The sequence below is a fragment of the Procambarus clarkii genome, chromosome 94, assembly GCF_040958095.1.
Source record: "Procambarus clarkii isolate CNS0578487 chromosome 94, FALCON_Pclarkii_2.0, whole genome shotgun sequence".
Lineage (NCBI taxonomy): Eukaryota > Metazoa > Arthropoda > Malacostraca > Decapoda > Cambaridae > Procambarus > Procambarus clarkii.
The window spans coordinates 12,839,911-12,859,910 of record NC_091243.1 but is presented as its reverse complement, the minus strand read 5'-3'; the positions used below and the strand labels follow the sequence as shown (position 1 = coordinate 12,859,910).

The window sequence follows — 20,000 nt, the reverse complement described above, 5'->3', positions numbered from 1 at the left end:
TATTGTCCTGGGGACCATTCAGGCTTGTTCGCATTTGTGTTCCTCACGTGTGCCCCAAAGAATGAGGTGATTTGGTAAAATGCTATGCCCAAGATTACTATCCGAGTGCCGGCGGTGGGGTGGTTCAAATAGCCTCGGCTATCACCTCATTATGTCCGGTCGTGATGGTCAAGTGGATTAAGGCGTCTTGTACATACCAGTTGCGTGGCATCTGGGAGTATGGGTTCGAGTCACTTCTGGGGTGTGAGTTTTCAGTTATATATATATATATATGCTCCAGAACATAGCAACTGCTTGAGAACTTCATCATTAATAATTGAAGTACGGAATTATATGAATCAAATATTTTACCACAAATCAGGCATAATTGAAAGAAAAATATTATCACTCCAGAAGCGCTTTCATTCTGGGACCTCAATGTGGCTAATTATTAGCCAGATTTCAGTACCATAAATAATTTATAATACATTGACGTATTAGCTGATACTCGTCGATTTTGGTATATTTTAATAAAGCAAAGAACAGTGACTATTTTCCAATAATTATTTATGTTTTTAATTGGATTTTCGGCTAAATATTAATGTGATCTTTACTATATAAGGGTCTAACATAAGTTATATCTTATAACTACAATTTATAACTAGCTTATAACTATAGGACAACTTAGAACCAATTTATAACTATATAAGTTATAACTATAGAACTAAAACTTATAACCAACTTATAATTATATAAGTTATAACTACTATTTATAACTAACTTATACCTACACTCCCAAAACATGACTGGTGGGTGTAATGAGGTTGGACTCGAAGCTCTGTCAGTGAGATATCTGATGATATCATTACCATCTCGTCTTTAACAAGGATAACCATGTAATTGTTTGTTAGCAAAGAACAAATACTTCACTTCAGAACATAAGGCCAGGAACATGTGTATACTAGAGGTTTACTTTAATACAGATGATGCCTGGAACACATGTTGGTACACTGGCGGGGTACACAGAGGTACATAGAGGGTACACAGGTACACATGTTTTAGCAGTGTAACGGTACAATAATTGTAACAGTGATAGAAACATCTATTTCACCGTTGATGGTGAGAATATGATCATGCTGGAAGGACTCCTACGTAGAGGCTGAGGTAAGGGGTTCCTACCTCAACGTACAGACTGAGGTAAGGGGTTCCTACCACAACGTACAGTCTGAGGTAAGGGGTACCTACCTCAACGGACAGACTGAGGTAAGGGGTTCCTACCTCAACCTACAGACTGAGGTAAGGGGTTCCTACCTCAACGTACAGACTAAGGTAAGGGGTTCCTACCACAACGTACAGTCTGAGGTAAGGGGTACCTACCTCAACGGACAGACTAAGGTAAGGGGTCCCTACCTCAACGTACAGTCTAAGGTAAGGGGTACCTACCTCAACGCAGACGATGAGATCGGGAACGTCTGGGTCGAAGATCTGAGTCTCGAAGTAGACGTAGTAAGGGATAGCCGAGCCCACGGCCATGATCCAGATGACCACGATGAGGGCCCTGGCTCGCTCCGTGGTGATCTGCAGCTTCAGCGGGAACCATATGGCCAGGAACCTGTAGCGGAACACACGGCCCAAGGTGAATGTGTTTGCCCCCACCCACGACCCTCTGAGCTAAAACTGACACGGGGCTCTCTGTTGTAAAGGAAAATATTGCTTCACTGGGGGTTTCAGAGGTCTTGGTACGACCTGAGTTAACGAGTTACTATGGGTCTTGTTACGACCCGCGTTCGTAATTTCTATAGTCACCTTTAATCGTTTGTTATCAAGGCTGAAAGCAGCTATCCTATCCGATACTCTTGTCAGTGGTAACGGCAGAAAAAACTGACAATCTAATGTCTTGTCTTACTGAAGAGCTTCAATCGATTGTCAGTCGTTGTGTAATCTATTACGACAACCCAGACTGTATTCGACTGGGGTATTCATGTTTATTCTGTCGTAGTTACTATCTGAGGTGGAAGTTTACCGGGTTCCACCATCCCGGTGATAGTACCGGTGGTCGGTATCACACTTTCATCACACCAGAATAGTTCAATATTGTGACAGTAATCATGCTACTAATAAATATGGTTTGCATAGAATTTAATTTCGCTATAACGTACTACGTCCTTTTATAATACAAAATGCCGTTTGATACAACAAAATAAAACTAATAATGATACCTGAGAACAGTTACAGAAAAAATGTAACTTGGTGCCAGAAAATATTACTCGATACAGCAGAAGGGAACTAGATACAGCTAAGCAATAATAGATACATGAAGCTGTCACTAGATACATCAAAATATTCCTGGATACAGGAAGCAGTCAGAAGTTACAGTAAAAAGTTAGTAGATAGAGGAAAACGTAATTTACTACCGAACAAAAGAGGTCCTCTCTATGTGAGTGAGGCCGTGGTAATGCTCTAGAGGTTTCCACACTAATGAAGTTTTTTTTTTTAATTAAAAAAGTGTGGTTTTCGTGCCACCATACATACAGTGGTAGATGGTGCCATCTTCCTGGCACTATACACTCCTGAATATACACTGAGTGTATTCTTCTTGGCACTATATTTCCATACATACACAGAAAGATGCTGTTGTATTCCTGACAAGTGTTTTTCCATAGCTGTAGATATACACGAAATATACAGCTGTACACAGGCACGTGATGTACACCTGTACACAGGCACATGATGTACACCTGTACACAGGCACATGATGTACATACATTCCCATGAACAAGAGACATCATTCAGCACGTCTGATGTCGAGTGACGCATCACATTCCACCAAGGTATGCAATATGTCACCCTTCCTCTCTACTTTTTCATTTTGGCTGGTGTAAAACTCAGAGAATAACGCACATATCTTCCTCCCTTCACGAGGCTGTCTGTTAAAGCTCACACGAGGGGGCCTTTATTTTAAAAAATGTCTACATCTGGCCATTTTAAAAATATTGAGGGAATAAATTTTTTGCTATTGTCCCTGAAAAATATTTAAAGAAAATTTTTATTATATATATATATATATATATATATATATATATATATATATATATATATATATATATATATATATATATATATATATAAAAATATATATATATATATATATATATATATATATATATATATATATATATATATATATATATATATATATATATATATATATATATATATATATATCATACCTGTCGAGTGAGACAGCCACCAGGGAGTTGACAGAGGCCGACACAGACACAGCCTGAACGTATGCCACCAACTTACACATGATCCAGCCCAGCATCCAGGCTGTGGGAGAGAAAAAGATATCTGTTTATGCTGTGGTGTTTGAGGAGCCTTCCATGGAACCCCAGCAGCCACACCATAGAGCCCCAGGAGCCACACCATGGAGCTCCAGCGGCCACACCATAGAGCCCCAGCGGGCCACACCAATCTCCTGACCAACCGGCTCACAAACTCATCCTGGAAAGGAGCCGAATTGTATTAGTGTGATGTGTTCATTTGTGCCATCCTAATATTCCTTAATAATAAATGAGGCAAGAGCTAGTTGAAGGGAGGAGAAACACCTGGCCCGTCGGGATCAAGACGGTACAATAAGGTTAGTAGGGAGAGGCCGGATGGAGAAGCCGGTTAGGGTGAGGGAGACAGAAAAGAAACAAGTTTAAGGGGAGAGAGAAGGAAGAAGAACGAGACGAGGCAATAAGAGGAAAGGAGAAAGTAACGCGGGAAGGAATAAGCAGAATAAGAAGCAGGAGAATTAAGATAAAGACAGAGGAAAGGAAGATACATGATGGAAGCGGAGAAAAAGATCTTCGTTTGACAATCGTTGTCAGCGTCAATCACGGAAAATTGTACCTGAGTTAGAATGTGTAGTCTGAACACCAAAATATTGTGTGTTCTCGGTCACAGGAAGAACACATTGATGACTAGCACAGGTGAACACTGAAGCAAGGCTGGAGAACAGTGACCGAAGAGGTCTCAACACCCACCAGTCTTCCTGTCACGAGCCTCCAAGCTGCAGCAGCCGACTCCCAGCACACTATAAAGGACCCACCACACACACACACACACACACACACACACACACACACACACACTCACGCACACACACACACACACACACACACACACACACAACTCTGGAATTCCTCGGAATAAGTTCTTCATGAACACAACATCTGTTTTGCAGTAACACTTTACTCTTTAAATGATAACTTTCATTTGTTCGTAGCAGAGGATTGCACTGAATTTGTTTGATTAAAATACTCATGAATACTTGTGTGTGTGTGTGTGTGTGTGTGTGTGTGTGTGTGTGTGTGTGTGTGTGTGTGTGTGTGTGTGTGTGTGTGTGTGTGTGTGTTTTATTCGTCTAGTGTTTGACTAAAATGGGTACACTACTTTGACTACTTTATTTTGGTTAAACCAGTTTGGATACACCATTTTGGATTGGCAAATTCGGACATCAATTAGGAAACAAGAGTTTAACTAGAGTTGTGTCAGTTGTCGAAACCTTTGTTGTTTATTGGAACGTTGGTTCTTTATGTTTGTGCTGTGTATGTTTGGTTGTGTATGTTTGGCTGTGTATGTTTGTGCTGTGTATGTTTGGCTGTGTATGTTTGGCTGTGTATGTTTGGCTGTGTATGTTTGGCTGTGTATGTTTGTATGTACATGTTTGTCTGTGTAAATTTTGGATGTGTATGTCTGGCTGTCTATGTCTAGCTGTGTATGAAGCTATTCCCACCGTGGGAGGGCCTCCAGGGAAGGTCATGAGCCTCCGCTAAACAGCATGAGTCTAGATAGCTGGCTACAGTGAGAGAGAGAGAGAGAGAGAGAGAGAGAGAGAGAGAGAGAGAGAGAGAGAGAGAGAGAGAGAGAGAGAGAGAGAGAGAGAGAGAGAGAGAGAGAGAGAGAGAGAGAAGAGAGAGAGAGAGAGAGAGAGAGAGAGAGAGAGAGAGAGAGAGAGAGAGAGAGAGAGAGAGAGAGAGAGAGAGAGAGAGAGAGAGAGAGAGAGAGAGAGAGAGAGAGAGAGAGAGAGAGAGAGAGAGAGAGAGAGGGGGGGGGGATCGAAGTTGAAAACATGGAGTTGAGCGAAGGTTAACACGCGTAATCCCATAAAGTCTTGCCAAATAGTGAGGACCTGGGATGTGACACAGCCCCAGAGAGCATCAGGTGGTGTTTCAGAGCTTCAGAGAGCGCCAGGTGGTGTGTCACAACCCAAGAGAGCTCCAGCTGGTGGATACATAGTTCCCAGCAATCGTGGCGGCAATTAGAGTCTCTAATCAAGCCAGGCACCAGCGGATTATACTAATTAGGCACAGACTCGCTCTAACAACACACAGTGTATGGGTGCCACTATTGAGACGACGAAATTAGTTTTACTCTGCACTGGACGGCCGAAATTTAATTTAGCCTTAAGCCTGTCAATTAGGAAGATAAACAGCTTGACACGGAGATTTTAAATGGAGTTCGAGACGTAATTTCCCGCTTGAGAAGACGAGAAAAGAATCCAATCCAAGTTAAACCTGCCTGGAGAAGTGCCAATCATACCTGGCTGGCACCTGCTTTATTGAGAAGTGGGTGCCCCCATCATACATAGCTGGCACCTGCTTTATTGAGAAGCATCTACCCCCATCACACATGGCTGGTCTGTGTTATACGTAGCACCAAGCACTATACTTGGCAGCCTGCCCGCTACCTTGTAAGGTGTGATGTGTACAGGACCTGGACAACGAAGGCAGAAACAATGATTTGAGAGAATTCGAACAAGGGACTAAATCGTCTATGTTGGCAGGATCACTACCATATTATGACCATGAAAATACAACCTAATTCCAAACCTTAGATTTACAGTAAACTCAGTTATATACACTGATAGGACCGAGACGCTCTCGCGACATAAACAAGAGTACACAGTTGCATACAGTAAGGGCAGTGACTGGCAGCCCAACAGCGCTGCTCAGCAGGACAGGACATGAGGTTGCCAGTCTCTGAGACACGAGTATCGGACCATGTAACGACTTGTGGATCTCACGACAGAAGTTAGAGTGGCTGTGGTACTGCTCGTGGTATTGTCTGGGATAATGTTGATGCCCCCTGGTGTGGGTCGTCGTCTGGAATAATGTTGGTGCCCCCTGGTGTGGGTCGTCGTCTGGGGATGGTGTTAGTGCCCCCTGGTGTGGGTCGTCGTCTGGGGATGGTGTTGGTGCCCCCTGGTGTGGGTCGTCGTCTGGGGATGGTGTTGGTGCCCCCTGGTGTGGGTCGTCGTCTGGGACAGTGTTGGTGCCCCCTGGTGTGGGTCGTCGTCTGGGACAGTGTTGATGCCCCCTGGTGTGGGTCGTCGTCTGGGACAGTGTTGATGCCCCCTGGTGTGGGTCGTCGTCTGGGGATGGTGTTAGTGCCCCCTGGTGTGGGTCGTCGTCTGGGACAGTGTTGGTGCCCCCTGGTGTGGGTCGTCGTCTGGGACAGTGTTGATGCCCCCTGGTGTGGGTCGTCGTCTGGCAACCTCCACCAACCGTTTATCTTCCCTCTTCGTAGTTTCAGGAAACGTAAAGAGTTAAGATCAGGAATACAACAATAGAAATAATAATTTATTAATTTGCTGTGACTGACATGAGGTCGAATATATACAATCACGCTGTACATGTTGGAGCTCAGCTCAGAGTGCAAGACGACCTTAAGAGGACAGGGAGAACGAGAGCGAGAATTATGCAGATCTCCGCGTCTAGCGTCGCCGCTGGCGTAAAAATATGCACCAAGTATTCTCTCCCGACGATCTGGAAATTTTCGGATAATTTCCTAAATCTCTTGAATCCCTCCATGACTGGCAGGCGGGCGTCGTCTGAGGAAAATTTCCGAGCACCAGCGAGAATACGCATATCTGATTAACTCTCCGGTCGTCAGTGGGTCTGACTGTGTGTTGAGCTCCAGTTTCACCACTGGTATACTGAGTGTGTGTGTTATGTTCCAGCTTCACCACTAGTATACTGAGTGTGTGTGTTCGGTTCCAGCTTCACCACTAGTATACTGAGTGTGTGTGTTCGGTTCCAGCTTCACCACTGGTATACTGAGTGTGTGTGTTATGTTCCAGCTTCACCACTAGTATACTGAGTGTGTGTGTTCGGTTCCAGCTTCACCACTAGTATACTGAGTGTGTGTGTTCGGTTCCAGCTTCACCACTAGTATACTGAGTGTGTGTGTTCGGTTCCAGCTTCACCACTAGTATACTGAGTGTGTGTGTTATGTTCCAGCTTCACCACTAGTATACTGAGTGTGTGTGTTATGTTCCAGCTTCATCACTGGTATACTGAGTGTGTGTGTTCGGTTCCAGCTTCACCACTAGTATACTGAGTGTGTGTGTTCGGTTCCAGCTTCACCACTAGTATACTGAGTGTGTGTGTTCGGTTCCAGCTTCACCACTAGTATACTGAGTGTGTGTGTTATGTTCCAGCTTCACCACTAGTATACTGAGTGTGTGTGTTCGGTTCCAGCTTCACCACTAGTATACTGAGTGTGTGTGTTATGTTCCAGCTTCACCACTAGTATACTGAGTGTGTGTGTTCGGTTCCAGCTTCACCACTAGTATACTGAGTGTGTGTGTTATGTTCCAGCTTCACCACTAGTATACTGAGTGTGTGTGTTATGTTCCAGCTTCACCACTAGTATACTGAGTGTGTGTGTTATGTTCCAGCTTCATCACCAGTATACTGAGTGTGTGTGTTATGTTCCAGCTTCACCACTAGTATACTGAGTGTGTGTGTTATGTTCCAGCTTCATCACCAGTATACTGAGTGTGTGTGTTATGTTCCAGCTTCACCACTAGTATACTGAGTGTGTGTGTTATGTTCCAGCTTCATCACCAGTATACTGAGTGTGTGTGTTATGTTCCAGCTTCACCACTAGTATACTGAGTGTTTGTGTTATGTTCCAGCTTCACCACTAGTATACTGAGTGTGTGTGTTCGGCTCCAGCTTCACCACTAGTATACTGAGTGAATGTGTTCGCTTCCAGCTCAACCAATAGTATTTTGACAGCTTGATTGACATAAAAGAAATGTTTGTTGGACTCCCAGTGGCACTCAGACGCTTCAGTAACAGGAACAACAGAGAATAAGCTGATGTTTCCCCCTACTTGAACGGAATAGCGTTTGTCTGTTCCCGCTGCATCTAGAGAGGCCTGATGACCTGAGCGCTCTCCGCCTGAGGGGAAACTGAGCCCCCCAGAAGTGAGCACAGGTGAGGAACAATAGGTCTTGAGCAGCGGTAATGTATGCTCGCGTCAGGCCTACACCAACCACTTTGTTGGGGAAACTAACGATGGAACCGTGGAAGGGTACATTATCGCAGCTGGGGGGGTGGAGGGTGGAGGCCAGAGTGGAGAACCGGGGGAATGGGGGGGGGGGTGAGGCGGTGAAGGGAGAGGGGGAGGAGACACACACGGGTGACGCCGGGTACACCTTCTATATAAACAGAAATGTCTGTCTCTTCGAGCTCCTGTGCCAGGTAAGTCCACTACGGGTTCACCATAGCCCGTGCTACTTACAACGCTTTGTTCCCAGTAGCTGAATCTAAAACAACATCTGTTCGACGTAAGAGAGAGGAGAGGGGAGGCTAGGAAGAGGGGAATGAAGGGGGAAGGGGGAATGGAGGAAGGGGGAGGGGGATGGGAGAGAGAGAGGAGTGTAAGGGGAGAATTTCCAACCATTTACAGCACAAACGGTAAACACAATACTACGATGATTGAACATTGATGGAATATTGTCAATGTCTTAGAGGTCTGGGTGGGGAATCTGTCTCCTTCCACAGGTTGAGAAACAAGTCTCTCCATCAGTGCCAAAGTCAGGGTATTAATCTCTACTAGTGGGGGCGAGGGAGTGCCAGGCCCTGGACCCAATCTGGGCTGAGGGTCACTCCTTCACCGGTGACTAGGCGGTCAAGGCTGTGGCCCAAGGTTGTGGGTACGGTGTTAATATTAAATTGTAAACTTGAAAAACGATAAACACATTGCATCTTAGTGCTATTTCCGGTTGTGGAGTCATTTGATATATGTGTGTTTATGATTTCGAGTATTTGTGTGCACTTACATGTGTGTGTGTGTGTGTGTGTGTGTGTGTGTGTGTGTGTGTGTGTGTGTGTGTGTGTGTGTGCGCGTGCGCGCACACACACACACACACACATTGCGTAAAAGCACAAAAGGATAAATATGATAAAACATGGAACAAAGATCAGAGAGAACTACAAAAGCCAGAGAGGCAGCCACAACAGCCAGCGTCACGTGAGACAATAAACAGTTGAAACGGAGAAGAAATAACAGGAAAACAGGAATATATATGAGCATCTACTGGAAGACAAAACAGGAGAAAACTTTGTGGCTCGCCACAAATGTTGTGCACCTCTCAGTGTGTACCACGTCCAAGGATCACTTTATTAAGGATTATTCAATCCAGACTTGTCGAGCTGGATCAAAGTGCTAGAGACACTTTGAACCATGAAAATAGGAGCATATTTACCCTATACATTTCTCACTCGTAAGTTTATGAAAACGCAGACCAGGAGGTAAATTGGAAACGAGAGAACGTTGATTGTTCAAGGCCTAACTTAGTCAATAGTGGAAATCAGCGTTGATTGTTTATGTATTCAGATATGATCATCGGTAAATATTCTGTAAGCCCCCCCTAGGCTTAACGAAGGATGGGGGTTGGCGGAGGTGTTCACACTGGGATTATGTGTCTCAGTACTTGACCTCTCTGAAAATAAATGTGACTGAAACACTATAACGTTCCGGTGGATTTTTGCATCACGAACATAATTTATCTTCAGATTCTGACAGTTCAGTCACCTGCACAGCACCTGTCCTCAGTCTCCACAACTCTCGGGTAACACTGAGTGTATCCTGCCGTCCCTGGCACCTTATCCTGTCTTCTTGACATGACAGGGAAACACTGAGTGTATCCTGCCGTCCCTGGCACTTTATCCTGTCTCCTTGACATGACAAGGAAACACTGAGTGTATCCTGCCGTCCCTGGCACCTTATCATGTCTCCTTGACATGACAGGGAAACACTGGCTCACGTCTGGAGATCCGTCCACCGCACGACAAGGCTGGATTGACTGACTTATCCTTAATGAAGTGAACCGTGGACGGGATACACACTGAAAAGTGTACCCCATTTCTCAGTACACTGAGTTTACTTTTGTCCTGGACTCTGTATAGGATAAAGATATACTTGTTGGTTGGTCAGTAAGCCATTGTGATGGACTTAATAACCCTCCAGAGGTTGATTAAGTCTTAAGTCCAGCACCAACCATGGTGGTTAGTCAGTAAGCCATTGTGGTGGGCTTAATAACCCTCCAGAGGCTGATAAAACTTAAGTCCAACACTAAGCCCAACCAGGTCCACCATTAATACGGGGTAAATGGGGGATAGGAGATTCAAAACACAGTTTCGATTTGGGGGCTCCGGCCACTAGCACTTGTTCGTGTGTAATATTCAGTGTAACTACCTCGCAATTGTCCAATTTCACCTGAGAGCTGCAGGTGGCCCAGCACACCCCAGACTTTGGGGCAGGACAACTGTGCATTCACTTGGGAAGATTTTAGCTTCACGTTCACAGTAACTTTTCTAAAAGTGTTTTCTATTAGGTTTTAGCCTAAAGAACTGAAAATGAATAAGAGTTAGTAATTTCTGTCATTCTCTCCCTACCTTTCTAATCGTGCTCTGAGAGAGAGAGAGAGAGAGAGAGAGAGAGAGAGAGAGAGAGAGAGAGAGAGAGAGAGAGAGAGAGAGAGAGAGAGAGAGAGAGAGAGAGAGAGAGAGAGAGAGAGGGGGGGGGGAGGGAAAGATATACTTGAAGGACCTCCTAGATGTCTTCCTCATGGAGAAGAATGAGACAAGGAGGAGGCAGGGAGACACACACACAGGCTCAAGGAGGTAACCACATTCCTCCTTCATCAGATCAACAGCATGATAAAGTAGCAGAAGCATCTTGCTTAACTATCCTTCCTACCATCCTCTAACCATCCTCCCAACCAGCCACCCTTTATGCCAGCCAACCAACCAGTCATCCAGCCTGTTAGCCATCCAGTCAGCTCTCCAAAACATCCAATTACCAAACTATTCGTTCATCCATCCATCCAGTCAATGACCAGGATATCCTTTTATCCACTCATCCAATGCAGTTTGCCATCTTGACCGCCTGCTAACTATCAAGCCTCACACCTAACTAGTGTACTAGCTAAACAACCAGTCAACCACCCAGTCAGCAATCCAGCTACCTAGACTACCAGTCATTTATCCACTTAACTGAGGCCCAGTTAACTAACCAACCAGGCACAAAGGGATTAAATCACCGCATCAGAGTTACTTGTTTCCATCCAGGAATCCAATCTTCTCTTCTCGTCTCTGATGAAATGTCTTTAATCAGGTCCCAAATAAATATACAACAGGAGGCCTTTTTTAGTTTGACTGACAGACTAAAACAAAAGTGTGTGAGAGAGAGAGAGAGGGGTGGGGGGTGGGGAGGGGGTGTTCATCCATCAGGCTATTAATATCAGGATTTTGGATTAAGGATTTGTCAACAGGATTACCGTTGCATAGATTATTTGTATATTTTTCTGTTATCTGATCAGGAATTGTAGAATTATCAAATAATTCGTAATGGTAAGTATGTAGTTACAATGATTTTTAATGATTTGCAATGATCTATAGTGATGTATAATGTTATAACTCATTATATTAGGAGTTACAATAATTTATAATTAATTATAAAAATTATAATTAATTATAATAAGTTATAATGAATTATAAATAATAATATTGACCCATAATTATGTATAATGGCCCAAAAAGATGTACAATGAATAAGAAAGAGAAATGATAGGCTATAATGATTCATTCTGGTGTATAATGACAGTCTGACAGGCCAGATATGTTTCTTGGAAGAGAACACAGAACAGAAAACAAGAAATATATGAGTATTATTGCGATAGATGTAAGCCAAGAGTCCTTATCTATCTGTGATGACAACAGTATTCTAAAATGATCATTAAGTTCGCTTAAAAACAGCATTTTGCGCAAGTGAATGGCTAATTAAATAGTATTTTTTTGGCAATTTTTCGTCAAAATCTTCAAAAAGTAATTTTAGTTATGTAAAAGATTATTTGATAAAAATCTTATTATAAACATTTTATTTGTAAAAAAAATTAAAAATAGGAAGAAAAATCGTTTGTGAAATTTCTTAATTACTGTATATTTATGCAAGTATTATATGGGACCTTTTGGTGGAAACTATTGGGCTACTTATGGGGGGGGGGGGGGGTAGCTTTAGTCCTAATGTGGGTAGCTTTGGGCCTCGTGTAGGCAACTTTGGGCCTAGTGTGGGCAACTTTGGGCCTAGTGTGGGCAACTTTTGGCCTATCCAACCCGACTATACCTGACTATACATTCTAAGAATTCCACTTGCAGAATGTACAGCAGAATGTTCTCACAGCCTCCCGTGACAGTCACAACTCAAACACAGTAATCCAGCTGGGGAATCCAACCACATCCTGGCCTCCTGTGACTTCCACCTTAAATGACTCCTACAGGCTTCCTCTACACCCCAGCACTCCCCCTACAGCCGACACCCCAGCACTCCCCCACAGCGCCACACACGGTGCTGGGGGTGAGACACTTGTCTCCGAATATAGTGGCAGTGCCTAGCTTGACGGGGCTGAGTGTTTTGGGAAAGTGTTGCGGATTATGGCAGCTTGTACCTGAAGGGGTTTTGTGATATTTTGGTGTGCGAGTATCTGTACACACCTTTGTGTTGACAGGGTCGAACCTCAGCTCTTGGACTTCACTTTTCCATTATATGGTCGCTAGTGTGTGGTAATGTGTGTGTGTGTGTGTGTGTGTGTGTGTGTGTGTGTGTGTGTGTGTGTGTGTGTGTGTGTGTGTGTGTGTGTGTGTGTGTGTGTGTGTGTGTGTGTGGGTGTTGTTGAAGTGTGTGAACGCGAGTGTATGACTGTGTATGTGCGTAAGAACATAGGTTTGAGAATATTTATCATGAGTTTGTATCTCCTGCTTACTCAACAGACTCACTCACCCTACACCCAACTCTCACCTGTGACTCATTTACTCAGCACAACCCCTCAAGGGCATTGAGTGCCTTTCGGAGAGTTCTGATAGCAATTGGTAACATAAAGCTTCACTCTATTACCACTAGTAGGATAAGCTTTAGATTTGACTGTGACGGTGCGCCCTATAGAATATCTGTTACACCAAGTAACAGTTACACTTGCTCAATGTTCCACGCTCTATTCAACATAAACTAAGCCTCACATCAAGTAAAGCATTTCCTTAAGCAACAAATCTTGTGTTCACCAAAATTCGTGCCTCTCTCCTCTTGCTTTCCCTAACCTCTCAATTCCTCGGTCTCCTGGGAGTCTAAACCCGGCTGTGTTTACAATAATAAACAACATACCGTAAGTCAACGGTTGTAAATTAGATATTATAGCATTATACACCGTCTTCACCTTTGTGACAGTCATTGACCGCGTGAATCCTTCAAGCCGCGCCTGGTGCGTGTAGCCGCCGACGATCAGGTAAATCAAAGGCCTCGACGAGTAAGAGGTTCGAGTCTGCCAAGACAAGTACGAAAGGATAGAAAAAGGATTATTTAGGCAAGCGAACATTCACTTCCAGATTTCTCAGGAGACTTAAAGCTGCCTACCTGCTTTATTGTCAGAAATGTTTTCCCTGCTAACTGGTTGATGTCGTCGTCTGGGTCTTGCTGAGCAGTTCAGTGAGACCTGCAGTGCCCTCCAAGCCCCCTCACAGGGGACAGCTCGAGCAGTTCAGTGAGACCTGTAGTGCCCTCCAAGCCCCCTCACAGGGGACAGCTCATCCAACACGGTATAAAGTTTCCTTTTCAATCTTTATTTGGCTGCTGAGACAAATCCTGTTACACATTTTGTGCGTTGGATAACACATAAGATAAATTTTTTTTACATTTTTTCACTATGTATTCACCTGAATGTATAATATACCAAATTGACTGGGAAATTTCATGAATATATGTGCTGTATTATACGTCATACGTGCTGTGTTATACGTCACACAGGCTGAGTATACGTCACACAGGCTGAGTATACGTCACACAGGCTGAGTATACGTCACACAGGCTGAGTATACGTCACACAGGCTGAGTATACGTCACACAGGCTGAGTATACGTCACACAGGCTGAGTATACGTCACACAGGCTGAGTATACGTCACACAGGCTGAGTATACGTCACACAGGCTGAGTATACGTCACACAGGCTCAGTATACGTCACATAGGCTCAGTATACGTCACACAAGCTCAGTATACGTCACACAGGTGCTCATAACACCTGCGGAAGCCCTCGTTACGAGAGCATTGCTGAGCACCGCAACAACTCAGCATCTAAATCTCATGTTAGAGCCGGGGACTCAACCTGCGGGGGCCCAGCCTGCGGGACCCCCCCAGCCTGCGGGACCCCCCCAGCCTGCGGGGGCCCAGCCTGCGGGACCCCCCCAGCCTGCGGACCCCCAGCCTGCGGGACCCCCCCAGCCTGTGGGACCCCCCCAGCCTGCGGGACCCCCCCAGCCTGCGGGACCCCCCCAGCCTGCGGGACCCCCCCAGCCTGCGGGACCCCCCCAGCCTGCGGGACCCCCCCAGCCTGCGGGACCCCCCCAGCCTGCGGGACCCCCCCCCAGCCTGCGGGACCCCCCCAGCCTGCGGGACCCCCCCAGCCTGCGGGACCCCCCCAGCCTGCGGGACCCCCCCAGCCTGCGGGACCCCCCCAGCCTGCGGACCCCCAGCCTGCGGAACCCCCAGCCTGCGGACCCCCAGCCTGCGGGACCCCCCCAGCCTGCGGACCCCCAGCCTGCGGGACCCCCAGCCTGCGGGACCCCCCCAGCCTGCGGACCCCCAGCCTGCGGGACCCCCAGCCTGCGGGACCCCCAGCCTGCGGGACCCCCAGCCTGCGGGGGCCCAGCCTGCGGACCCCCAGCCTGCGGGACCCCCAGCCTGCGGGACCCCCAGCCTGCGGGGGCCCAGCCTGCGGACCCCCCCAGCCTGCGGGACCCCCAGCCTGCGGGACACCCCAGCCTGCGGAACCCCCCCAGCCTGCGGGACCCCCAGCCTGCGGGACCCCCCCAGCCTGCGGGACCCCCAGCCTGCGGGACCCCCCCAGCCTGCGGGACCCCCAGCCTGCGGGGGCCCAGCCTGCGGACCCCCAGCCTGCGGGACCCCCAGCCTGCGGGACCCCCAGCCTGCGGGGGCCCAGCCTGCGGACCCCCCCCCAGCCTGCGGGACCCCCCCAGCCTGCGGGACCCCCCCAGCCTGCGGGACCCCCAGCCTGCGGGACCCCCCCAGCCTGCGGGACCCCCAGCCTGCGGGACCCCCCCAGCCTGCGGGACCCCCAGCCTGCGGGACCCCCCAGCCTGCGGGGGCCCAGCCTGCGGACCCCCAGCCTGCGGGACCCCCCCAGCCTGCGGACCCCCAGCCTGCGGGACCCCCCCAGCCTGCGGGACCCCCCCAGCCTGTGGACCCCCAGCCTGCGGGACCCCCCCAGCCTGCGGGACCCCCCCAGCCTGCGGGACCCCCCCAGCATGCGGGACCCCCCCAGCCTGCGGACCCCCAGCCTGCGGGACCCCCCCAGCCTGCGGGACCCCCCCAGCCTGCGGGACCCCCCCAGCCTGCGGACCCCCAGCCTGCGGGACCCCCCCAGCCTGCGGGACCCCCCCAGCCTGCGGGGGCCCAGCCTGCGGGCGGCCCCAGCCTGCGGGACCCCCCCAGCCTGCGGACCCCCAGCCTGCGGGACCCCCCCAGCCTGCGGGACCCCCCCAGCCTGCGGGACCCCCCCAGCCTGCGGGACCCCCCCCAGCCTGCGGGGGCCCAGCCTGCGGGCGGCCCCAGCCTGCGGGACCCCCCCAGCCTGCGGACCCCCAGCCTGCGGGACCCCCCCAGCCTGCGGGACCCCCCCAGCCTGCGGGACCCCCCCAGCCTGCGGGACCCCCCCCAGCCTGCGGACCCCCCCAGCCTGCGGGACCCCCCCAGCCTGCGGGCGGCCCCAGCCTGCGGGACCCCCCCAGCCTGCGGACCCCCAGCCTGCGGGACCCCCCCAGCCTGCGGGACCCCCCCAGCCTGCGGGACCCCCCCAGCCTGCGGGACCCCCCCCAGCCTGCGGACCCCCCCAGCCTGCGGGACCCCCCCCAGCCTGCGGGCGGCCCCAGCCTGCGGGACCCCCAGCCTGCGGGGGCCCAGCCTGCGGGACCCCCAGCCTGCGGGACCCCCAGCCTGCGGGACCCCCAGCCTGCGGGACCCCCAGCCTGCGGGACCCCCAGCCTGCGGGGGCCCAGCCTGCGGGACCCCCAGCCTGCGGGACCCCCAGCCTGCGGGACCCCCAGCCTGCGGGACCCCCCCAGCCTGCGGGGGCCCAGCCTGCGGGGGCCCAGCCTGCGGGCGGCCCCAGCCTGCGGGACCCCCAGCCTGCGGGACCCCCCCAGCCTGCGGGACCCCCAGCCTGTGGGACCCCCCCAGCCTGCGGGACCCCCCCAGCCTGCGGGACCCCCCCCGAGCCTGCGGTCCCCTAAGCCGTGCTTGTATTACTGGAGCGGCCGTACAATATTTTAGACATGCACAAAAACGAACCTACATTACCGAGGTAGACATAGCGATTATTCCCCGCAGAAATATATTTTCTTATGGAAATTGGACGCGGTTATACAGAGAGCCGCTTTGAGTTAGGGAAAAGATCTCTCTTTTTAAATCTGTTTGTCTCAGGTGGTAATCTGGGAGAGGTGCCGGCTGTGGTAATTCTGAAATGTTGTGTAAAATTGAGTTTTTTGAAAGTGTTTGAGGGACAGAGTTGCATACGTCTTTGTCCTGCTTGTCGGAAGAGCTTCTGAACCCGTTCCAGCCACTTGGGCTGGTCGGTACAACGATAACTTCACTTCTTGCAGGTCGGTGCTCGATCCCAGATGGTTCAGTTGGTTAGGCAATGTTCTCTCTAATTTCTAGTATTCCAGATTCATTCCATGTGGTGTATATAGTTCTGCTGGCTTAGTGCTTTCTCCTGATTTCTGAGCTTCTCTTAAGCAATGGTTAAATGGTCGTTAACCCAGATGCCAAACCGCCTGTTTATCAACGAAAAATACTTTATATTTAATTCACAATTGATTACTCTCGAACTTTTCATGAACAGTATTTCAATCTCTTTTCATCCACGAATTAGAAAAACAATTAATTTCCAGCAGTAGCAAAACACCTAACCTAACCTAACCTAACCTAACCTAACCTAACCTAACCTTACCTAACCTAACCTAACCTAACCTAACCTAACCTAACCTAACCTTACCTAACCTAACCTAACCTAACCTAACCTAACCTAACCTTACCTAACCTAACCTAACCTAACCTAACCTAACCTAACCTAACCTAACCTTATCTATCCAAGGTCTAACTTTTCACATAATTATAATTTGGGGGGTACCACCTCTGGTGCAATTATAAGGACCCACAGCCTCAGAGAAGTGAACGCAGAGCATTCAGGGAAAAACTTGCCATTTAACTCTGAATACGTAAGAGTGTAATTGTAGTTCAGAGTGTAACTCTGCATACGTAATAATTATAATTTTATACTCGAGAAAATATAGCTTTCGGTTGCCCAGTTCCTTACAATTGACAAAGGTGTCTTAGGAGTAGGAGGCAGCTTGGACGAGTCCAGACTAAAGATGGGATGAGATTACTCCAACTTAAACATGATCATGATCAATTCCTATAGTCGAAAGAGGTGTTGGTAGTTCGTAGATCACCATACAAGTTAAGGTTTAAGATAACAAGTTGTTCAAACACTTTAACTGCTTAAAACGTAATATTTTCAAGTTCGTCCTGTTGGCTCGCTGTGATCAAGGCCAATGTTCAGCACAATATTTGAACATTTTGTTCAGTGTTCAAAAATGTTGCACGAGATAGCACTGGCCTCTCAGGAGAGCGCACGATAACAGGCTCTCAGGAGGGAGCACGATAACAGCCTCCCAGGACAGAGCCCGTAAGGCAAGAGAGAGATATCTGGCCTCAGTAAACACACACACAAGTAAAGAAGCACAAAACACGATACAAGAAGACATACAAAGATGTGATAAACAGTAGAAATGAAAATGAGTGATAAAGCAGCAGAGAAAACTGCGCATTTTACCCAAAGGGAACCTCTTATTGAAGAGCATTGGTGACTATCAACCACCAGGATGCAACCACCACCAGGATGCAACCACCACCTGGGTGAAACAACCACTTGGGTGAAACCCAAGTGGTTGTTTAGTAGTAAAAAGTACTCCAAAAGTAGAGCAAGTGGGCTCTACCAGCACCCCCCCTCCCACACACACACCAGACGGAGCCCCAATGGAGTGCTCTACTAGTTCTAAACTACCACCATCAGTCTAGAGCTCTCTGTAAAAAAATACATAACTCTCTCTTTAGTTACCTGAACTCTTTAGTAAGACTCATTACGTGTCATTTTCTAAGATGTCAAGAGAAGATTACAGCTCTTTTTATCTTGTATAATTACCCTTTCCACTTTTTACCTTTCAAACCATTTTTGTATCTCCTGTGTACTAATCATCCGAGCTGGAGGCAAGCTTCAAGCTCATTCAAGCTTGAGTGATATCATCAACCCACATCTGGTCTGGTCCCAGCTCTCTAATGATCAAAATAATAGAGTCTGATCAAGATGTCTATTGCGAGCAGCTTCTCACAGACATAAATCTTTCTTTCGTGTTAATCTTTAAGGAAGGAGAGATACATGAAAAATGTCATTCCGGGTTAAATGGAAAAAATAATTCGTGTGTTTGTAAATTAGTGCAAAGAGCATTTACCAGACGCCCAGAGATCTGGGTCTAGATTCACGAAGAAGTTCCGCAAGTACTTACGAACGTGTACATCTTTCCGCAATCTTTGACGGCTTTGGTTACGTATATTAAACAGTTTACAAGCATGAAAACTTCCCATTCAACTGTTTTCATTGTTATTAACAGCCTCCTGGTGCTTCGGAGCTCATTAACTGTTTAATATTTGTAAACAAAGTCGCCAAAGATTGAGAAAAGATGTACAGGTTCGTAAGTGCTTGCGTAACTGCTTCGTAAATCTGGCCCCTGATTTACAAGTGTCAAACAAATTTCTTGTGATTTAGAGGTCGCCAATTGTCTCATTATGTGATACTGTGTTAAGGGGTAGTTTGTGTCTCAAATATTTGAGGCCTATTTAAGGAGTCAGATTACAGGGCCATTACTGATGTGTAATTATTGGTATACTCTTCTGCTTCTGACAATAATCTCATCAAAAATAGGGAAGAGATTTCGACCGAAACACACCTTTTTATGAAGCGATCACTAGTGAAGATATCACTAGGGAACAGATCACTAGTGAAGATATCACTAGTGAAGATATTACTAGTGAACAGATCACTAGTGAAGATATCACTAGTGAAGATATCACTAGTGAAGATATCACTAGGGAACAGATCACTAGTGAAGATATCACTAGTGAAGATATCACTAGTGAAGATATTACTAGTGAACAGATCACTAGTGAATATAGTGATATAATGATTTCATCACGAATGAAAAGATCAGATGGTAAATATTGTTCTCACAACATCGTCATCATTAACAGCAGCACTGTCAAATTCACCACAGGTGTAAAACAGCCAAGCTTAAACAGACAGGCAGAAACCGAGACAGCTGCAAACAGACAGACCGAACCAAATGCAACTAAACAGAGAATGTGCCGTTAATATAAATGACCAGACCAGCTTGCGTATACGGCCCAAGGGCAGTCTGTACGAGCATATTAGTCCTGCGACCCATGTTGTCAACGAGGGCAGCCAAGCACTTGACCGCACTCCATGGCTTGCCCCCTGGACCTCCTCCAAGCACAGAGGAGTCGAGTCTTACACGCACGCAAGCAAACACACACGCA

The 20,000-nt window shown here is 47.7% G+C and overlaps 1 protein-coding gene across 1 annotated transcript in view; it reads right to left on the bottom strand.

The window, feature by feature from the left end:
- Positions 1-20,000, bottom strand: part of LOC123747423 (neuropeptide SIFamide receptor) — a 121,615-nt gene that overhangs the window by 12,622 nt on the left and 88,993 nt on the right. Inside the window, exons 4-5 of the mRNA XM_045729640.2 lie at positions 3,210-3,309; positions 1,423-1,591 (exon numbers count right to left, since the gene is read on the bottom strand). Coding sequence (XP_045585596.1) covers positions 1,423-1,591; positions 3,210-3,309 — 269 coding nt within the window. The remainder of the gene's footprint in view (positions 1-1,422; positions 1,592-3,209; positions 3,310-20,000) is intronic.